Consider the following 20108-nt stretch of genomic DNA (forward strand, 5'->3'; position numbering starts at 1 on the left):
AGTCCAAGTTCCACTGAATCGCACAGGAATAGCTCCTATGTTGCGCAGGTGCAGTGCTATGCGAATGCTCACACTCTATTTTGCATGATTTATTTTTTCCTGTCAACCCTTACAACGAGGAGACTTGTACAACAAATTATTTTTGCCTGTCTCATGGAATTTTTCTACTATTTATGAGGTCTGCAAGCTTCCCGAGAGAGAAAAGATTGAGAGCCCCTCCTCGTGGTTCTTTTCTATGTTTTGAACAGCGCTGGTGAATTGCAGTTTATGTATCAGATATATTTTTACCTTGCACTTTTTTTGGGCCCGAGCATCCTATTCTCTCCTTTAATGTTACTAACTTAATGCTTAAAACTGATTTTTTTTTTTTTTTTTTTGGGGGGGGGGGGGGTAATTTTTTTGTACCTTTTGTTTAAAAAAATTATCTCATGCACTTTTATCATTTTGATTCTACTCTGAATACTATATTTCAGTTGTTTTGGTCAGCATACATCAACTTGTGTGGATGGGTGCCTTTACCCATCAATCAATAGGCCTGAGATAGTTAATCCTCACCTGTTTTTCTTTGTTATTCAAATGAGCACTCCATACATTTGTCACGTAACCCCCCCCAACACACACACACTCACAGATTGACACATTAACCTAGACTATGCTGTACAGGGTCCAGCAGAGTTGGTGGAAGTAGTTTTCCAATTTTTTTGCAAATGAAATGCTGTTACCAAAAACACCGGTGAAGCAGAAGGTGCTTCACCGGTAATTTGGATGGTAAAGATTGAAGTGAAATGGTAAACAACGAAGTTTACCACCTGCCTTGGGTGGTCAACTTTGCTGTTGGACACTAAGTTAGACGAGCCGAGTGGGCATACACCCAGATGTCGTGCCTGCCCCAACTGTTTCGTGCCTGTGTATATGAGCAGAATTGGAAGCTGCCTTTTGGAGAAGGGTTTATGAGTGCCACTTGATTTGGGAACAGGGCCTGAATGGGTTTGTGTTGGACGCGCTCTCGTGGCATCTCCGGTTGGCAGGCTTTGGCACTTGGGTCCTCTGCAGCCGGACTGCGGAAGGGGTGTGGGTGGCTGTAACGGAGGTCCCTCACTTGCTCGCAGGTTTGCTACCAAAGAGGCGGCGACACACGCCATTGTGGCGACGCACAATTCGGACGTGAACGGCCAGACGGTCAAGTGCTCGTGGGGCAAAGAGGCTGGCGACCCGAATAACCAGCAGCAGCCTCAAGTGAGTCCAGGAGAGGTGAACAAGCATCCCTCCTGGCCAGAACAGCGCAACCGCTCGTCTCCTGGGGTGATGACCGTTGATTGGGGAGCGCCGCTGGCCACGGCCTTGTCGGAGGCGGGGCCGGGCGTTGACGCGAGACGACTTCTTTCTTCGCAGAACCTGGCGACGCAGTACTCGTACCCGTACCAGCAGATGGGATACTGGTACCCCCAGGCAGCAGCGGGCTACCCGCAAGTGCAGGGCCAGTTCATGCAGGGGGTGCAGTACCCGTACAGCCAGTACTATGGCCAGGGCTTCGGGTGAGGCGTGCCCCGGGGGGCCCCGGTCTGGGCGGCTGACCCCCCCTCCTTCTGCGCAGGGGCGTGGGCATGCAGATGGCTTGGCAGGGGCTGCCCGGCCAGCCGCCCGTGGCCGCACAAACGGCCATGGCCCAGGGCCTGCAGCAGCCCGGCATGATCGGCGCCTACCCTATGCAACAGTACCAGGCCCAGTAGGCAGAGCAGGACGCAAGCCTCCCAGGGAATGGTGCCTTCTGCCGCAGCGTGCACCACAACCCTGCATCTCACCCAGATGGTTCCTCTCTCTCCACGCTGCTGTGGGGCGGAAACAAAAATTATACATATATATATATACATAAAACATATATACATATATATATATATAAAAAAAAAAAACTGCATAATTTTGCCACCCCATTTCTCTGTAGTTTGGTAGAGCGAGTCATTGTATACAAGGTAGGCTGTTTCCAATTGTAGTCTGGACGTGACTGCGGGGCCTGTGTATGCCAGTTGTTTCTCGAGTTGGCACGCATTCCCATTCCTGGGAGTCTGGCCGGAGGCTGGGGGAGCCTGTGTTTGGGGGTGGCGGTCGAAACGCCAGTGCCGTGTCTGCATCGACGGTGTGCCCCGGGGGACTGTGGGGGCCCCGACCGCCGGAGGGGCACGACTCGGGCTGCCGGACACAAGTGGAGGTGTTGTTTTTTGTAAGCCTTAAGAGAGCACCACGAACTGAGTTAAGATAGAATAAAAATGGCTGTAACCCACAGTTGCCTGTGTTTGGTGGGGGCTGCTGCGCCAGTGTCGTGCTGCGTCTCCCCAAGCTGCTGCCGGCGCTCCCCGCTGGATGCCGCTGGGGCTCATGTGTGTGTGTGTGGGGGGGCCTTGCATACACCCGTAGTCATGTGTAGTCCTCCAGTACTCGGTCGGCTCCAGCCTAGCTGCATGACGACGGAGCTTGGTTCCCGGCCTGAAGTTGTGCAGGCGTTGAGGAACCCCGATGCCTGTCGACGTGCTGCACTCATCGGAAGCGGTTGTGAAATTGAAACAAAGGGCATAGTGTGACGTATCTTCGCTGCTCCAGCTTACAAGAGCAGTTGCTCCCCCGTGTTCTTCGGTGCGAAACCCCCCCCAAAGGACCACTCTGTTCTCTGGCCGAAGCACTTTGCATACCTGTGCAACTTGGGCGACCGTGGCTATGGAGACGGAATAAACGACGAGGTTAGATTTGTACCGAATCTTCGTGTGCTTTGTGAACGGCGGCCCTTTAGGCGGCTGCTGTACTGCTGCTGCTACTGGAGGCCACCAATGGCCAGTGTGGACTTCTCTCTTTAACCTACTTCGGGTTGCACTGACGTGATCTTGTCTGCCGTGCTGGTTGTGTCTGGCACCAGAGTTGCTATTACTGAGCAGTTTTACGCTGATTTACTTTTAAGCAACAAGTAGGAACGACCAGCACTGTAGCTTGGTGTCACGTGGAAGCCACATGTTGGGGTGGATCAACACTGACGGCCTGGGGGCACTTGCAAAACATCCTGCTTAGTTCAGTCATGAACAATCTCCAGCAGTTTTGTGAGGAGACAGTGGAAACAGAAGGCATTCCTTCTAAGGGGCCATGAAACGGTTAGCAGCTTGCGTAAGCTATACTTCCATGTATTGTGCAATTTCAGGAAGTGATAAGGCAACGCAAAGGTGCAAGCGAGCTGGACAAGAACGGCGATAATCGCTGGAGAAGGGGGACAAAGGACAAACACAAACCCGTAGCTGTGTTAGGAGATATGTGCTTGTCCTTCGTCCCCCTTGTACCCCTCTCCAGGTATTGTCGTGGTTTAGGAAGTGGAGTTTATTTCGGCCTCCTTTCCTAAATTTGCTGACATTCTTGGGGACATCGATGTGGGGATTACACCCAGACCCAGTTCTTTTTCTGTCATACTTTATTTTTGTTGGGGGAGGGGGGGGGGGATTTGAAACCGTGATGCCCTCTGGGGGTCATTACAGTGACTACAAGTCTGGTAGAGAAATATCAAATTCTAGTCGGCCGCATGCGTTCGCAACAGCGTTGTAGTTTAGCTCAGTTACGGAACTGCCCATAGACTGCTTGCACGAGTGGTATCCCCCTCCGCCTGCGGCTCGCCTCCCGTCGTTCAACGAAAGTATTTTATGAAATATATGTTTCGAATCACCGTCTAGATGGATCTAGTTCTATGGCAGAGCTTTAACACGTTCAAAAGTCCGCCTTCAGGGCGCCGCCATCTTGCTCGGCTGGGGTGCGCGCGGCCCAAGCTCTCGTGCACCAAGGGCAGCTAGCTGCCAACGCTATGAGCTCGCGCTTCTAGCCTTCGCTGCGGTACAACATAAGGTGAAACGGAGTATAATTTTGACCGCTTTTGCATCGCTAGAGTAAAAAGGCACAACTTTTGGTGACTAGACGGTTTTCGTCGCGTCCATATTGAATGGTAGAATAAATGAACGTGCGCTCCAATCCAGAGCAAACTGCGTAGTTGCGATCATTGCTGCTGATTTCCTTTTGACGCCATTGTCACAGAGACTCCGAGATTGAACGCTTTTATTTCACGCTTTAAATGTTTCTTTATTTACTTGTAAATTAATAAATGCCGTTTCTAAAGTTGTGACCTCTTGAGCAGAGCGAACGCTGGAGATGAGGTCGCCTCCTCCAGTGTCCGCTATGTTCATAAAGGAAGTTAGTCTGCCTTCAACGAGAGACTTGTATCTCAAACCGCTAGCCTGCGGTCTTTAAGGTACACCCGACAGTAGTAATATGGTCCCTAGAACGCGTCTCCAACTGGTGTGTTTACCGCGTCCAAAAAAAAGTGGTCCCTCGATTTCCGCCTGATGACGTCACAAGAAGTGTCATGCTGTCGTCAGTCGCTATCCTGGTGGCGTCTCAACTTCGGTAGTGCATGTGGCAGACGCCTATTCTGCTGCAGGTCGCTCTCCGGTGTGACGGTCAACGGAAGCTTCGGCGGCCAGAAGCTGGGACGCCGCGATGACTGACATACTGGCGTTCGCTTGTGCTACTTGCAGCTTTTCGTTAGCATTTCTACGACCAACGGCCAGAATTGCGACATGCAGCATCATGACACTCCGGCTTCTGTGACGTCATTTGTTGCCATATCGGGACCACTTTTGATAGACATGGTAACCCTGGAACCAGGGGACAAAAAAGGACGGACAGACACGAAACTCCGAACGCAGCTAAAGATTTATTTTACAAAACACCTTAAATAGGCCCATAAACCCACAAGAAGACAGGTTGCCCAATGCCACAGAACCGTGGCAGGTAAGAACAAGACACCGGCGACCGACAAGAGGACACTATACTTCGTTTCAGCTTCGGTCCGAGCGCGGCCGACGTTATGAGCCGAAGGGCCAATCAAACACCACAAAAAGCGCAGCGTCATGGCGTGCTCTCGGCACTTTATAAGACTAGCCGGCGGAGGAGCAGTGCACAGAGAGACGGTGAATACCGGCTGGTCCTATCAACTGCAGAGAGCACGCCATGACGTGCCTCGTTCGCTGTTTGATTGGCCCTTCGGCTCATAACATCCGCCGCGCTCGGACCGAAGCTGAAACGAAGTATAGTTTGTAGGGACACAGGGAAGACCCGAAAGAACCAACGCGCACTCTAAAGGCAAGCAAACAACACAAAGGAACCAACAACTAGGGATGCCGCGAACTTTTTTCGAATCGAAGTTTCGATGATCGAATCAAGCGGTCGAAAGATTTCGATTTTTTCGAATTGTCTATATCGTAAAATTCGACGGAGGTCGAATTTTAGACCTTGTTAAGCTAAGAAGTTCGACGCTTTTCAAACCGTCGAACTTATTACGCTAAAAAATTCGATCTTTTTCGAACTTTCAAATTTATTGCGCTGCAAGGTTCGATGCTTGTCGAACTTTCGAACTTGACTGACCAAAAAATTCGATGAATTTCGAACTTATTTATCAAGAGAATTCGAAAAGTTTCGAACTTTCGATTTCTGAAAAGTCAGAAGTTCGACGAACTTCGAACTTTTAGGGTAAAAGTTCGACGTTCGTCGAACTTCGAAAGACCGGCGGACGGTTTCATTTGGTTTCAAGTAGTGGGGTACATTCGTAATTTTTTTTTCTCGAACTTCTACACGCGTTGCTGCGTTCCTTACGAAAGACAATCATTCTGATGTTAGCCTGAGACTGAGGCAGGAAAAGAGGAAGTTCCAAAGTAGAAGAAAAAGGAACAGTCGAGGATACGTCTCTAACACAGCTAAAGACAAGTTTATTCGGTCACCCTCTTATATACACTCCACAATCTTCACCACAGAACCTTCGCGACCTCCAAAGCCGCGAAGGTTCTGTGGTGAAGATTGTGGAGTGTATATAAGAGGGTGACCGAATAAACTTGTCTTTAGCTGTGTTAGAGACGTATCCTCGACTGTTCCTTTTTCTTCTACTTTGGAACTTCCTCTTTTCCTGCCTCAGTCTCAGGCTAACATCAGAATGTTTAATTTCCACCAGCTCGCCTGCGCACTCACTACAATATCATTGAAAGACAATGTCGTTTATTTCAATGTTCTGGCATGCTTAGGTTTAAAGAAATAAATCCCCGAAGGGGCGAGGAAGGACGACGGGTTTTTGACGATTATCATTTGTGCCAGATTTGAAGCACGCTGCAGCCGGAGCTATTCATGGTAGATAAGTTATACTTTTTTAAGAATGATCTATGTATAGCCTAGGTAAGTGCCGTCTTAAGATGTGATTATTGTTATTCAACGTGAGTTTCGAAGAAATGTCCAAACATGTATCTGCATGCAATTATGACCTAAACTTGATATTTATTTTCGTCTAAGTTGTTTGAGGTATCGCATTTAAATTAACACCACAGACAGTACATATCACTGCCATCTGCAGAATACAAAATAATATATTTATTGTTTTTTCACGTTAAGGAATAAATTAACTCATGGGAGAAGATTTCTAGTAGTGTTCAAGTTCAGCACGTCATTGAAAGAAAACTTTTTTTTTTTTTCGCTTCACGTTCCTGGGACGTGTTTCTTTTAGCCTGTACACATTTTGGTAAAAGAAACTTGTTTCGAAGTTCTGAACCTCTGAATATGCAAGAATAGAACACTTCCAACGAATTCTTGATAGTTTTTTTTTTTTTTTCTCCTGCTTTTTATTCCCGCATTTATTCTTTCTTCTCTTTTGTTACTAGCGGCACAGGTGTTTAGGCCGAAAAGACGGCTTTGAACTTCCGAACCACTAAGCATGTGACGAGCAGTGCCTTCTGACAACGAGTTTCTAACAATGACCATCTACGCAACCTTTTACGCAGTGAAGAGCGACATTAGCTATACATATGCATAAATAATTTCAGATTAAAATAAGCTCGACCACGCCCTCTTTCCCCGTATTGTTTTCTTTAACACTCCGAAATACCTGAAAGGGGAAGAAGGAGGCTGAAGCCCCCCCCCCCCGCTACCCTCTTTCCCCCCGTTTTTCCTCTTCCGACGCCACTTGTATGGTAGAACGCTCCTCGACCTCGAGTTGTGTCGGCTTTTGTGCTTTTTGCGCGGCGATTCCTCCGTCCCAGAAAATAAACCTCCAGGACAATTATAAACTTCACCGGATCGGATTACTACCAGCGTGCAAGGGGTGGCGAGGTAGTTTGCCAGGTCGCTTCACGGTTTTTCTGAGCCTCAACCTCCTGCTCGCCCCTGGCCGTTTCGAACTGGAAGAGTCTCGTAAAACAGTGTGTTCGTGCAATCACTACTGCGTGATGCAAATTAAAGGCCCCCCCCCCCGGGGGCTGGCGGTCACAATTCTGCACTGGCAAATATTCTAGCATGTCCGGGACACTCGTCGTCTCATTTAATTGCCTGACCAACTTCGCAGAATCTACATATCACACCCTAACTTTTCTAAACTTGATTTTGTGAAAACCAGTGAGTCGTGAAAACGTTATTTGAAACTGAAACTGTGGAAAAACTTGAAAATCGGACTTCGAACTTTGAAAACTTGGATTAAAAAGAAATTCTAAATCTTCAGTTTTTTTTTTTTTTTTTTTTTTTTTTTTTTTTTTTAATTTAGCGTTAAAAGAGAATCGAAACTTCGAACTTTTCGAACTTTATGCAAAAAGAAATTCGAAATCTTCGAATTGTTCGAACTTCATATCTATATAAATTCGAAGCGTTCGAAGTTTTCGAATTTTTTTTTACAAAGAATTTCGAAATCTTCGAATTTATCGAACCTGAAGTAAAAAAATATTCGAAATATTCGAATTCGACATTTTAGAAACCGTGAAAGCTTCGAACTTTTCGAATTCGAAACTCCGCTGTGGACAAAAGTTGCGAATTTTTCGAAATCGAACCTCGGTCGGTACGAAAATATCGAAATTTTTCGAAATCGAACCTCAGTTCGCTTCGCAAATATCGAAACCTTTCGAAATCGAACCTAGGGTGGTTCGCGACATCCCTACCAACAACCCCCCCCCCCCCCCCCCCCCCCCCCCCTCTCCTCTCCGAGTGGCGGTCGAAGAGTAAAAACTTTCAGGCTTTCCACTCTGGTGAAGAAGGAAGAGCAGCGGAGCTGTAGCTTCTGTTCTCGGCGGTGGCTTTCCAGGCGAGCGGTCTGCTCTTTCGCAAGGCAATCTGAAGTGCTCGACGGCTTCGCGTTGGTTACGAAACCATTCGCGCTGCTGCGCACTTCGCCGCTCATTCCCGTTCCCGCTCTTCTTCCCCCAAAGAAATGCTGCGATCTATGAGCGACGGCGGCAAGCGGACAACCGGCAAACACAACACTGGACAGCTACCGCCATCTATGAGCGACGGCGGCAACCAGAGTTTTGTGTCGACATTTCTTTGCGGGGGACACGATCCCGGGGAAACTAGCCCTTAACAGCTCCCCTGTAAAAAAATAAATGTTAAACGTTTTAGTGGGTTGGTAAGAGAAACGGACATATTGCTAAAACATCCACTATTCCTTGAAATCATCGACTCTTGCACAATCTCAGTGTCTTGCCACACAAGAGCAATCATCGCACTGGGACATGAGTTTGGCTAACTCGGAAGCCTCGTTACTATTTTTAACAGGTCCCTTTTGTTCACACTGTCGGTTATTAATACACCTAGCATTCTGGCCACCATAGCAAGAGCCACATTTTACGGGAATTCTGTACACTACACCGAGATCACAACTCGCAGAAGGTTCCCACCCTTTCCGAAATTCAGTCTGGCCACTTTGATCACTATCATCATCTGTGGAACGGCATCTGTGCCATACCAATGGCGACCTTCTAGTGACTGATAAAGGAAGACGTTGAAGATGCTCGTAAGTGGATGATGCGAGGCCTGTATATTCGGGGGGTCAGCACAACGCGACGTAGGAATGGAACAGAAGAGCTACGTAAGCGTTTATTTCTATTAACTCAGATTCAGTCAATCTGTGGGCGGCACACAATTGGCTTTAAAGCCCTTCGGTGTATAGAATTTTCTCGAGGCATCTGAGGGGAGGCACTCACTTGATCGAATGACGTTTTAGCGAACGCCCACGTTTCATCGAACGACATTTTAGCGAATAGTAGGACGCCGCGAAGCGGCGTTTTCGGGTGGGCCAAGTGAGTTCACATTTTTGTAATGAGTTGCCGTAGACTGTCGCCGCGAAGCGGCGTAAAGCGCAGCGCAACGGATGGGTTAACGCGCGCCCCCGTTATTCGCTAAAACGACCATTCGCTCAAATGTCGCCGTTCGCTAAACTGTCATTCGCTCTTGTGTTATGGACCCGCATCTGAGTGGGTTAGAGCTTTGTTCTGAATGCAGGTTCTTGGTCACCATCGAACTGAAAGTGATCAAGAAAGAACTCACACTGAACAATTCATCACGTGCCGTTGACTTCCGAAAGTGGCGGTGCCGATACAAGTTCATCTCCGCCATTGATATGGCAAAACCTAAACTGCTTTACGAACCACCAGATGGCACTGAATTTGGGAAAGGGTCTATTCTCTCCGCCCAAACAGAAGTCAGAGCCGTGTATACTCTCGTTTGGTCAATGGGAGGCGTGGGCAGAGCCAGGGCGTGCACCAGATGCAGAAAGTGGGCTAGACATGCTCCCTTGGCCAACCAGAGGCCTAAAAGAATCCCCTAGCGGTGGTAGCGAGAATCTGTTTTGGTTTAGGCGCGTAAGAGTGAAGTGTAGTAACCCTTTATGGTTGAAAAGAGGGTGCACGTGATGTTTCAGTCAGGCACGTAGCCAGGATTTTGTTTCGGGGGGAGGGGGAGGGGGGGGGGGGGCTATGACAAAATGCTGTATGAGGGGGAGGGTTGAGATGAGGTCCGAGCAAAATGGAAGATCTCAGGGGGGGGGGGGGGGGCGGCATACTCCCCCCCCCCCTCCCCCTGGCTAAGTGCCTGGTTTCAATCATGATCATGCAGAAAGATGTAAGGAACGAACGCGCCGCTGAACTCTGTTTTGCTCGGGTAGAGTGACCGCTCGGACGGCAGATTCCCGGCGCTTGGCGTACGGATTATGTCGATCGTTTCGCTAGTCACACTCTTCCACCATGATTTTGGATGTCCATGATTGAAGCATCACGTGCACTATATTTTCAGTCGCCGAGAGTTACTCCGACGCACATATCAGGTTTGTTTCTCGCGACCACCGCCAGGGTATTATTTCCGGCTTCTGGTTGGTCACATTCGAATTAGTGCAGACGCCCTGGAACACGCCCAGCCCGCTTTCAGCCAATGGCGCCTCCTCATTTGTCTCCTATGCTTCCCAACGAATGGCCAAACTCTCTACATACATGGCTCTGACAGAAGTTAATCTGTCCAGACGAAAACTTCCCGTGCCAAAGCCTTCAGGTTATGAGACGCATCATGGAAATACGGAACAGAGACAACCTTACTCCAATCAGTTGCGTCAGCTCCTCCGACATCCCGGCGCTTTAGCAACCGGGGAAGGATAAGAGAAGATACAATATCACTACCATAAGCAGCGAAAGACAGTCTACGAGGGGCATTCATAAAGTTCGTCTTATTGTCACGAAGGAATAGAGATTCAGGAATCAAACTCGAGCAGGAGTTGAGACTTTCTCTGCATATTCGCCACCAAAAGTTATCCACTTTTTCCAGCGATGCACCACATGCCGGAGGCCATTGTTATAGACCTCCTCGTTTTGAGTGTCCAGCAATCACTTGGTTGTTTCAGCAATCACTAGGTAGCCGTCTTTGAAATGCTTTCCTCTTATTTGGCCACTCTGGAATCGTCTGCGCCATTTAACCAAAGTGGCATAAACTGGGGTGTTGTCCCCGAACAACGCTCCCAAATTGGAATGAATATCCTTGGCATTGCTTCCCTTCAAAAAAAAAAAAAAAAAAAAAAAAAGAAACGGAGTACTGCATGTGCTTGGCACCGACGGGGGGTGCCATTCTTGTTTCGACTCCCTAGCGGCGTTCCGAGCGATGTTTATGCTGTGCGGAAACTAGAGGGACGGACGCTCATGTTGATGCCTGTTTTGTTCCGTTTCTTTTTTTTTTTTTTTTCACAGGTCACACCCTGTTTTACAATTTTGGAATGACAACTAAACCTAGACAAAAAGGGGCTTAGAGTCCTCCTTTCCGAACTCAGCGGAGACCATTTTGAACAAAGGAACGGATTCCTAAAAACTGTAGACGACCACCCTGGGCCTCTTCCACTGAAAATGATAACTCAGGAGCCGCTTGCAAAAACCGGGCCTTGACAAGATCTCTAACAGCCGAGTCCAATGCAGAAAACTGTGTAAGCAACTCAGTCACAGAGAGGTCGATAATCCTTAGATATATTTCAGACAGAACAGGGCTATTCGGGAACCTATGCAGAACCTACTTTTCTGCAAAAACAACTTTCCTTGAACGTTTGTCACAGTAGACCTTGGATAAAGCCTCAACCAGATTAAAAAAAAAACAAAAAAACCGACATCGATATTCGACCGCGACTGGAACCGCACCAAATTTTCATCAAGAACGCGCATCCGCGCCGGTGCGTTAACGTCAAATATTGCGGAGTCCAGAGAGTCGACTTTCTTCCGCGACTCCGTGCTGTTGCCACTGCGACCCGATGCGAGGAGGAAAGGAGCGGGAGGTGAGGGCGCCGGCGGACCGAGAAAAAACGATTTTATTCGGTGCCGCCTGCCCAGGCGGCATGTTCTCCGAGGGAGGATACAATTTTAGAAAACGCCATCATGTCGGTTTTTGGTATTTCAAAAAGAAGGGCCGTAGTACGTTCGCAATAGACCCTTTGCGAAATTCAGTCTGGCCACTTTGATCACTATCATCATCTGTGGAACGGTATCTGTGCCATATCAATGGCGGCCTTCTAGTGACTGATAAAGGAAGACGTTGAAGAAGCTCCTAAGCGGATGATGCGAGGCCTGTAAATTCGGGGGTCAGTACGACGCGACGTAGGAATGGTACACAAGAGCTACGTAAGCGTTTATTTATAATAATTCAGCTTCAGTCAATCTGTGGGCAGCACACAATCGGCTTTAAAGCACTTTGGCGTATAGAATTTTCTTGAGGCATCTGAGTGGGTTGGAGCTTTGTTTTGAATGCAGGTTCTTGGTCACCATCGAATTGAAAGTGATCGAGAAAGAACTCACACTGAACAATTCCTGGTGTGCCGTTAACTTGCAAAACTGACGGTGCCGATACAAGTTCACTTCCGCCATTGATATGGCAAAACCTTAACTGCTTTACGAACCACCAGATGGCACTGAATTTCGGAAAGGGTCTATTGCGTTAAAAAAACATGTTTTACGATTGCCGTTATTAAATGTTATAGAAATGTCGCCTACAAAGCTTCTAAATTTCGTGATTTTTGACGCCACGAGTCAAAAGAAGCGAAGAACGGGAGAGGAGGGCGACAAAAATAAAAAGGCGCGCGCGCCTAAAAAATTTTTTTTCGCGATGCATTTTTTTATGTTTGCTTGTCTATGACTACAATTTGCATCGTTTTAGACAATTAAAAAAAAAAAAAAAAAAAAAAAAAAACGACCCTTGGGGTGTCAGTGCCCCTTTAAGCAAGAACTTTACGCGTAAAGAATTCCCACTAGCACTCATAATCCTGTTAACCAGGGACGGAAACTCACGCTCTTTCAAAGGTTTCGTTATAGACAACCGACAAGACTTGAGGACTTGAACGACCCTTCGAAAGAAAGAAAAGAGATCGAGTTAACCGCCTTGTCTACTTTTTCGTTGAACGCATTCGGAAGCACGCCGACCTTCCCGGATTTGTCAGTTTCCAAAAATTACAAAAAATAATAAGAGTATATTGCGGCCAATAAGAACGGGAAAGCTATACTTAATGGGACCTAAGATACGATAAAGGTGTTGACGATAATATGTTGAGTTTTCAATAAATTATGAATAATTTGCTACCACTTGATAACTCAAGCGGTTTTCCGTTTTTGTCCTAGAGAATATGGAATAAGATTTTGATGCTTCGAGTTTAGATAAAAGGAAGTGCGACTAGGAAGGTGCAGCCTGAAATTACACCTGTGGCGAGCTGGTTCAGAAGGAAATTCATAAATCAAAATAACTCCTTCAAATATCATTAATTTATTATCTTCGCAATTCAGGAACTCATGAGTTGCTTAACTGTTTGTTTGTTTCGACAAGGGGAAGTCCGTCAGCTCCGATGGGCGCCTGGATAAGAAATTTAGCGAGTGCAGTACGACCCTTAGCCTGGGGTCTTAAACCTGCATCACACAGTAGTGATTACGCAAGCACACATCGGCACAATGCACGACCAGATCAAAATGGGCAAGAGTTGAAATGGAGCTTGAGATCCCTCGGTTCTGCAGCACGTATGTTCGCTCCACGTGCTCCAAGCTGTGGTGCATTAACACGCACGCCGGCATTTACTTCGAGTGGCGCACACTTCTATACTAAGCTACCTGTTTTCTCAACACGTCCTTACAGAATGACACAGAATGCACTCCAAAACCTCAGTAAATTTTAGAATATTTACTGGTAATTAAATGATAAATAAAATATAAGATCCAATTACAGCGATTGTAACGAAATTAATGTGACTCGTTGCATTTTTATGTGTTTATAAGATTATTATTTTCTCTCTAGCACGATCTTACAAAGTAGCTAAAGCAACTGATCCAGCAAACTTACCCACCATAAAAATATAGAAAAACTAGTGTCGACGTCCTCACGGAATGCGCAGGGGTTAATCACTTTGATCTACAGAGCGCTCCAAGAGAATGGTGCAGCTCATAACACTGTTTAAATCGAAAACGCGATCAGCGCAGGAAATTAATTCCTTTTCCTGCGCGTGCCCGGCGGGGCTCCTTATGAGCCCTGACAAATTCCGAAGTTAAACAACTGGCCCAATTTTCTAGCTTAGTACATGATCAAATCTTGTGCGGCATTTTGAGAATTGGCGTTGCAGTAATTGTGTCAAATTGAGTTAAATTCATATTCGAATTATATGCATCGCCTAAACATTTGCCCGCTTAGTACTAGGGACATGAAAGTCACAGTCAACTTTCCGAGGGAGGGGGCCGGTCAGGATGGTGACGACCGATGATGGTGTTCGCCCGATAAAAATCCCCCAGAAAGTCGAATAAGAAAAAAAAAAAAAAAAAAAAAAACTAAAAGTTGTTCGATCTTGCTGGACACATTACGGCGTTGGTAGGTTTATAATGGCCAGTGTGGCCACGTTTATTTTAAAACAAAACGACAAGTCAACGGTAATATACAAAACTTCCAAAATTAAAACCCATACTTTAGTCCCCACTCTCAAGAGCCAAATCCCCCGAGAATCCTCTCGGCACCCCTTTTCTAGACTCGTAAAGACCTCCTTTCCCTCCGGAGACGGACCAATCACTTCAGAGTTGCCCGTTGTCACGTGGTACACTCTTACCCAATGATCAGCGAGCTGTCAACGTGACCCCCCTCCGACACCTCAAAGGTCACTACATGCTTTCGTCACCGCCTGGATGGCACCACTCAGTTAAGTTATTGCGTCGATTAAAAGCGAAGTTTCTACACTAAGCGGCGAAAAACCCCGGACACAAGCACACCCGCTTAAAAGCTACATACCGACACCAGATGCGTCTGTTAACGACCGGGGTCCGACTGCTGCTCGAAGCCCCCTGTGCGTGAGGGTGGAAGACGACTCCCCGTTCATGTTCTCCCGCCGCGAGCGGACGCCCTGCCGCGGGTCTGCGAGCAAACGCCCAAAAATGCAGACACAAACATGGGCAGATAAAAAAACAAGCCGGCGCAACTGTAGAAAGATTAACTTTTCTAAAACAAATCTTACCTATTACAAACAAAATCCTTCGTTACTTAACAGTCACATTTATGTTAAAATAATGTAAACATTACGTCTGTTCACCTCATCTTCAGTCGTCATATACAGAATTGCAATGTATAATAAATCCTGGTTTTTTGCGGCGCTTTCCTATTGGCACTATGATTAGCCATGTGTCACATCGTCACGTGACGTCATGATGTCAAGACATGCTGTCAAGTAATGTCACATCACGTGACCCCGTGACGTCACGTGACTCACCGCGTTAAGTCGATTCAAATTGAGGACGTCGCTAGATCTATTAACGTTGTTGATACCGTGACGTCACATGACATCAGAACTTCGCACTGAGAGTCACGTGACACCATGATGTACCCGATTGTCATGATCCCGAGTCGAATGCTCTGGTTCATGACAACCAGCATCGCCAAACATTCGGGTAACGGCTCGTGTTCAACTCAAAGATTATGATGGGCCCGAGTCCCACTAGAGCTAGAAACCGAAACAAACGACAGCGACGAGCCTCAGACACATGCAGCATGTTCGCGATTGTACCTTTATACAGCTTTGAGTTGTTCGGTGCTCGCGAAGTTAGCACGAAGGTTTACAACCCTGCAAATGGTACAATCGTGTGCATGATACTCGTGTTTGAGCATAGCCTTCTTTATTCTACAAAGCCTGTCAAATCGCGAAATACTCTGGTTTAAGGCTAGCCGCTGTCGTTTGTTTCTGTTTGTCGCTTTAGTGGGGCCCGGGCATTATAGCCCAACTAAAACTATATCTGAAGATCAGCCCATGCTCTCTGCTTTGCCAACCCTGCGTATGACTATGATAAACACTGACGGTGTATATATTAGGATCAGATCACGTGGCTGATAGTTCTAATTGCGAGTTGAGGAGGGGAAAGCTGTTTCATTTCTTTCTTTCGACTGTCTGCCATTTTGCGGAGGGGCAAACTAATGGATGCTTTTGTAAGTTATCAACGTCAGGGATTACATCTTAGCGGTATTTATTGAACTTAAGGTAAAAAAAATGCTGCACGACCCATTTTACATGTATGCACAACATTGAGGCTCCCAAACATGTTTTCGTTATTGCTGAACTGCCTCAGAAAGTTGTCCCGAGAATGGAAGTGTTAAAGGGTCTAAATGTGACGTATTAGTCCGACGTTACATGGAACTATTGGTGTGTACGGGAGGGATACCTGAGAAGAAAGATCCTAGTGGCCTCACGGGGACAGCCGAACGTTGGCAGCCGCTCTAAGTCTCACAGGAGTGTCGTTCTCAAGTTCTCCAAGTTTCCACCGCCCTGTATTTTGTTTAACCTTCACAGTTTGGTGCAAAGTAAAAGCAAGGAAGAATTACTGTTAACAAGTGACACAAATATAATTGTCGAGTGAACACCACTCAATGCGGAGCAGGCAATCCCTGAGGAATAAAAAGTATATCTTGAGGAGCAACTAAAAACAAAAGGGAGTGGGGAGGGGGGTAGTTTTAAAGCATACTGTGTCGTAAAGATTCCTCTGCCCCGCATTTTTGGCGCAGATTAGAACGCGTGGCCTGGAAACGGTAGTGACAGATGGGTAGTTGGTACAACTAAACACTCTTGCCTGAAAGCACGTTTTCGTCGTGCCAGATACTCGCGCCATTCCTAACGACGATGCACCAACAAGAAAAATGTGTGCCTCTCAAATACATAGCTTGCACTGAGCGCGAAAATTTTGCAGCGTGCATTTTGCCCCACCGGTTTTGATTTTCTCAGCAAGAACAACTCGCAATGACAACCAGTATCTAGTGCGATTACGTCACGTGCAAACCATGTTAAATACTTCAGCTTTCTGGTGAAGTGCGACGTTCGCAACACCAGCAGTAGACGTCCAAGGTGTAAAGTTGTGTAGTATTTATTGCAGTCTCGCGATGAGATACGGCAGCCTAATGAAATGTTGGAGCACATGACCGATAAAGAACAGAGTCGTGAAATAAGGTTCCAAAACAAGTGCACGTAAAACCCAAGATAACATTAGCCTCCCGAGGTAGTATCTCGCGACGTTTCGAGCTGAGGCAAGCTGAAGCCCGAAATTGATTTATGTTAGGATTCCAAAAATCTTCGTTTGGCCCTGCGCGGAATCTATGTTTAATTAGGAATATCATTTTATGCATTTCTATGCGTTTCTTTTTGCAGTAAAGCGTTGTGTAAGGGATTATTTAGAAAAAATTACGTTTCATCTCTTTATTTCTGTACATTTCGTGTATTTGCCTTCCGATATATCATGTGACCACAGTGTTTTTTGGCATACCCTGCAACCCAGTATTTTACACTGTAAAACAGCTAACAAAATCACGTTGCCGAAGACTCAACAGTCGGCGTATTTTCGAGTATCGTCCTTCCGTGTCGGTCTCATGCGCTTATGTGAACTTCATAAAGTCATATTTATCGATGATAATAAAATATACTTAATTCCTGTCTGAAGATTTGGCGGCATAAATAGAAGATCCTCACCTTAAAGATATATAAGTAAATGCCCCTTTAAATTATCTGAAAGATGTTCTGCAAATCTTTTTCGGCGCTTTTATCCTCTATAGACGCGTTATAGGTGATTTGGAAAAGCTTTAAATAATGTTTTTTTTTTTATTTTGAAGCTAATTTAAATAACTGTATGTGTTCCTCACGCATATATGACTTCTCAAATATATAAAGTTTTTTATGTGTTTTTATTATCGCCTTTTTTTACTGGAATGAATGGTGGAACTATGACGATCGCACACTTAAACTCTCAGAAAGTGTCCAATTAAGTAGCTTCCGAATTGAGTAGAGCATGAAATACCACTTTGTTCTATTTAACAAAAATCATCAATTAGCGAGGGTGATCCTTATTTGCAAATTAAATTGACCGGCATTTTGTCAAGAGCAAACCTCAACATCCAGGCTATGCCAGTTTATCCAATATAAGAAAATGTTCACATGGGTAGGCACTGTTTTAGGTCAGATTCGATCTCAGTACGAAGGTGCTCATAGATTAGAGTGAACAATTTCAGCCACTCCTTTTCGCACGATTCGTCGCCCGCATCATGGTGCTGAGAGCAAACAATGCTAGTTAGAAAAACAAGCATTGCGATTGTCGCTTAGTGTTTCTATAAAATAGACTGGAAGGACTTGTCCCGTGACTTTCGTGACATTTTGAAAATTATATTGCCTTAAGCTCAGTCGTCTCGTCATCATATATATATATTGTGAAACGTATTCCGTAAAACACATTTTATGGTATATATGGCGACGAGGTGCCCATTTCATGATTTTATTCACTGTAATTAATTCCTTAGTTCAAGGGCAAAACCACGATTCAACTTCTAATACTGCGATACAAAGTTGTACCAATCACGGGTATTTTAGGCAACGTACTTCACTTCGCGAAAACATTTCGATTCAGGTACGATGTATGTGACTCTGGTCAACGAAGGGATGTTGAGTCGTATAAACACGACGTTTTGTATGTTAATGTAGATTTTCCTTTCTTGTTGTGTAGGAATAAATAACAGAATTTTATAATTTTGGTACCTGAAGATAAAACTGGATTGAACAAACGATAAAAAAAAAGAAAACTATATACTGTAAACGATTTATTTTTCGTGGACTCAATATTTCGCGATTTAGGTCAAAGCTGAAGTTTTGGAATAATTCGCGGGTTGTAATTTTCTCGACGCGGTGGAATCTCAATATAAATTTCAATGTGTTTACATTTTACCGAAATTGTTCGCGGGACCCATTTTTCGCGAATTGTAGGCGATTCGCGAAATTCTCAAAAATAGGTCCTCGCGAAATTCTCAAAAATAGGTCCTCGCAAAAATCAGATCGTTTACAGCAGTTAGTTTCACGGCCTAAATAGTGCCTATTGACAGAACAACGCGGAAAATATATTCTCAATTTAGCGGTTCAAACCGGTTTGAACCGGTTCGAACCGGTTTGAACCGTTATTTTTTGCGCCCCGGAACTGAACCGGAACTGAACCGAAAGCCGTGAACCCGAACCCGAACCGAACCGATAAAAATATCGGTTCGACACTCTGCGGCAAACATCGAAATCATTACGTGACATTAAAATGAAAATTATGCACTCGCACAGCATACGGAAGCACGCAATCTCTGATTATTATATCTGAACATGAAAATAATGGAACGTATAATCATGTGCCATGTGGTTGTCCTGTAGAATAATAGAACGTATAATCAGGTGTCATGTGGTTGTCCTGTGCTTGTCCTCTGTGTTTTATTCTTTCAATTTTATGTATGCATGACCCATGTTTGCATACTTTTTTTTAATGTGGTACTTTATTATATTGCAGGTTCCAGGAGAAAGATAAACTCACCCGACGGCCCTATTCTCTACAGAAGACGTCTTTTATTCTGCAGGTGTTCAAGTCCAGGTGGAGGACCTGTCGGTGGATGTTGGCGACGTCATCCATGGCGTCAGTCTCAAGATCGCGATGTATTGGACTTTTGATATTCAATATGCAACGGGAATCAAGTCCACCTTGGCTCTCTTTGAGCTCACGATTGGGCTGAAAGAAACACCACTGGAAAGCGTTGCCCTGAAGCTTCTTGGCAGGCTACAAGCTTTTACTAATTACTATTTTTTAGTCTTTTGACCTTTTTCAAGATTTTGATTTTACAATAAAAACGTGGTTGACATTACTGTTGGCTGACATGACTGACAGTACTTCTTTAAATGTCTGGATTGTTTGTCTCTAGAAGTTCTCAATTAAATTTTGATGCCGGCAGATTGCCTGTGAGTATTATTCTCTTATCTCTGAAACCTCCTCGAAGTACCTCCTTAAAGGGGCATTGCAATCATAATTAAGCCTCTACCTTTCTTGCGGTTTCCACGTCTCTTGGGGTTCGGGCAAGCCAGCGGGCACGGAGAGAGTAACTAAATAGGAGTGCGTCATATTTTAACCGGACGACGCAGAAACCTCCTCCACCTAAGGGGGCGACCCGTGGTGCCGAAAGAGCGCGATATGTGACGTCTTTGGTCAAGGGCTTACTACTGGTCAGAGCCGCTAAAAGCTTCTTTTTAGTCGAAATACAAAATATAAGTGGCGCGAACCGTTTCAATTATTTATAAAAGTAGTTTTTGTTCGGTATTTTAGATAACAAAAGAAACAAACGCAGTTTAGAAATTACGGAAACAAGAAATGACCCGTGGACATCCCCGCCACCAAGCGGTGGAAAAGGCGGCGCATACTAGAAAAGTGTAGTGAGATCAGGCACCGGCGAGCGGCGAGCGTAGAAAGGTCCCGGATGTA

The 20108-nt window shown here is 45.8% G+C and overlaps 1 protein-coding gene across 4 annotated transcripts in view; it reads left to right on the plus strand.

The window, feature by feature from the left end:
* The window catches only part of LOC8027571 (nucleolysin TIAR), a 98435-nt gene extending 95686 nt beyond the window's left edge, over window positions 1–2749 (plus strand). Inside the window, exons 11-13 of one of the 4 annotated variants that reach the window (XM_029983288.4) lie at window positions 1110–1236; window positions 1393–1535; window positions 1595–2749. In XM_029983288.4, the coding sequence (XP_029839148.1) occupies window positions 1110–1236; window positions 1393–1535; window positions 1595–1730 (406 nt within the window). In that variant the 3' untranslated portion in view covers window positions 1731–2749. Of the gene's footprint in view, window positions 1–1109; window positions 1536–1594 lie in introns of all 4 variants that reach the window. The other 3 variants (XM_029983189.4, XM_029983254.4, XM_040503827.2) reach the window with 3 other exon arrangements.
* Window positions 2750–20108: the final 17359 nt, after the last annotated feature.

This window comes from Ixodes scapularis, unplaced genomic scaffold (genome assembly GCF_016920785.2).
Source record: "Ixodes scapularis isolate PalLabHiFi unplaced genomic scaffold, ASM1692078v2 PGA_scaffold9__187_contigs__length_104089568, whole genome shotgun sequence".
In the NCBI taxonomy this organism is placed as follows: Eukaryota; Metazoa; Arthropoda; class Arachnida; order Ixodida; family Ixodidae; genus Ixodes; species Ixodes scapularis.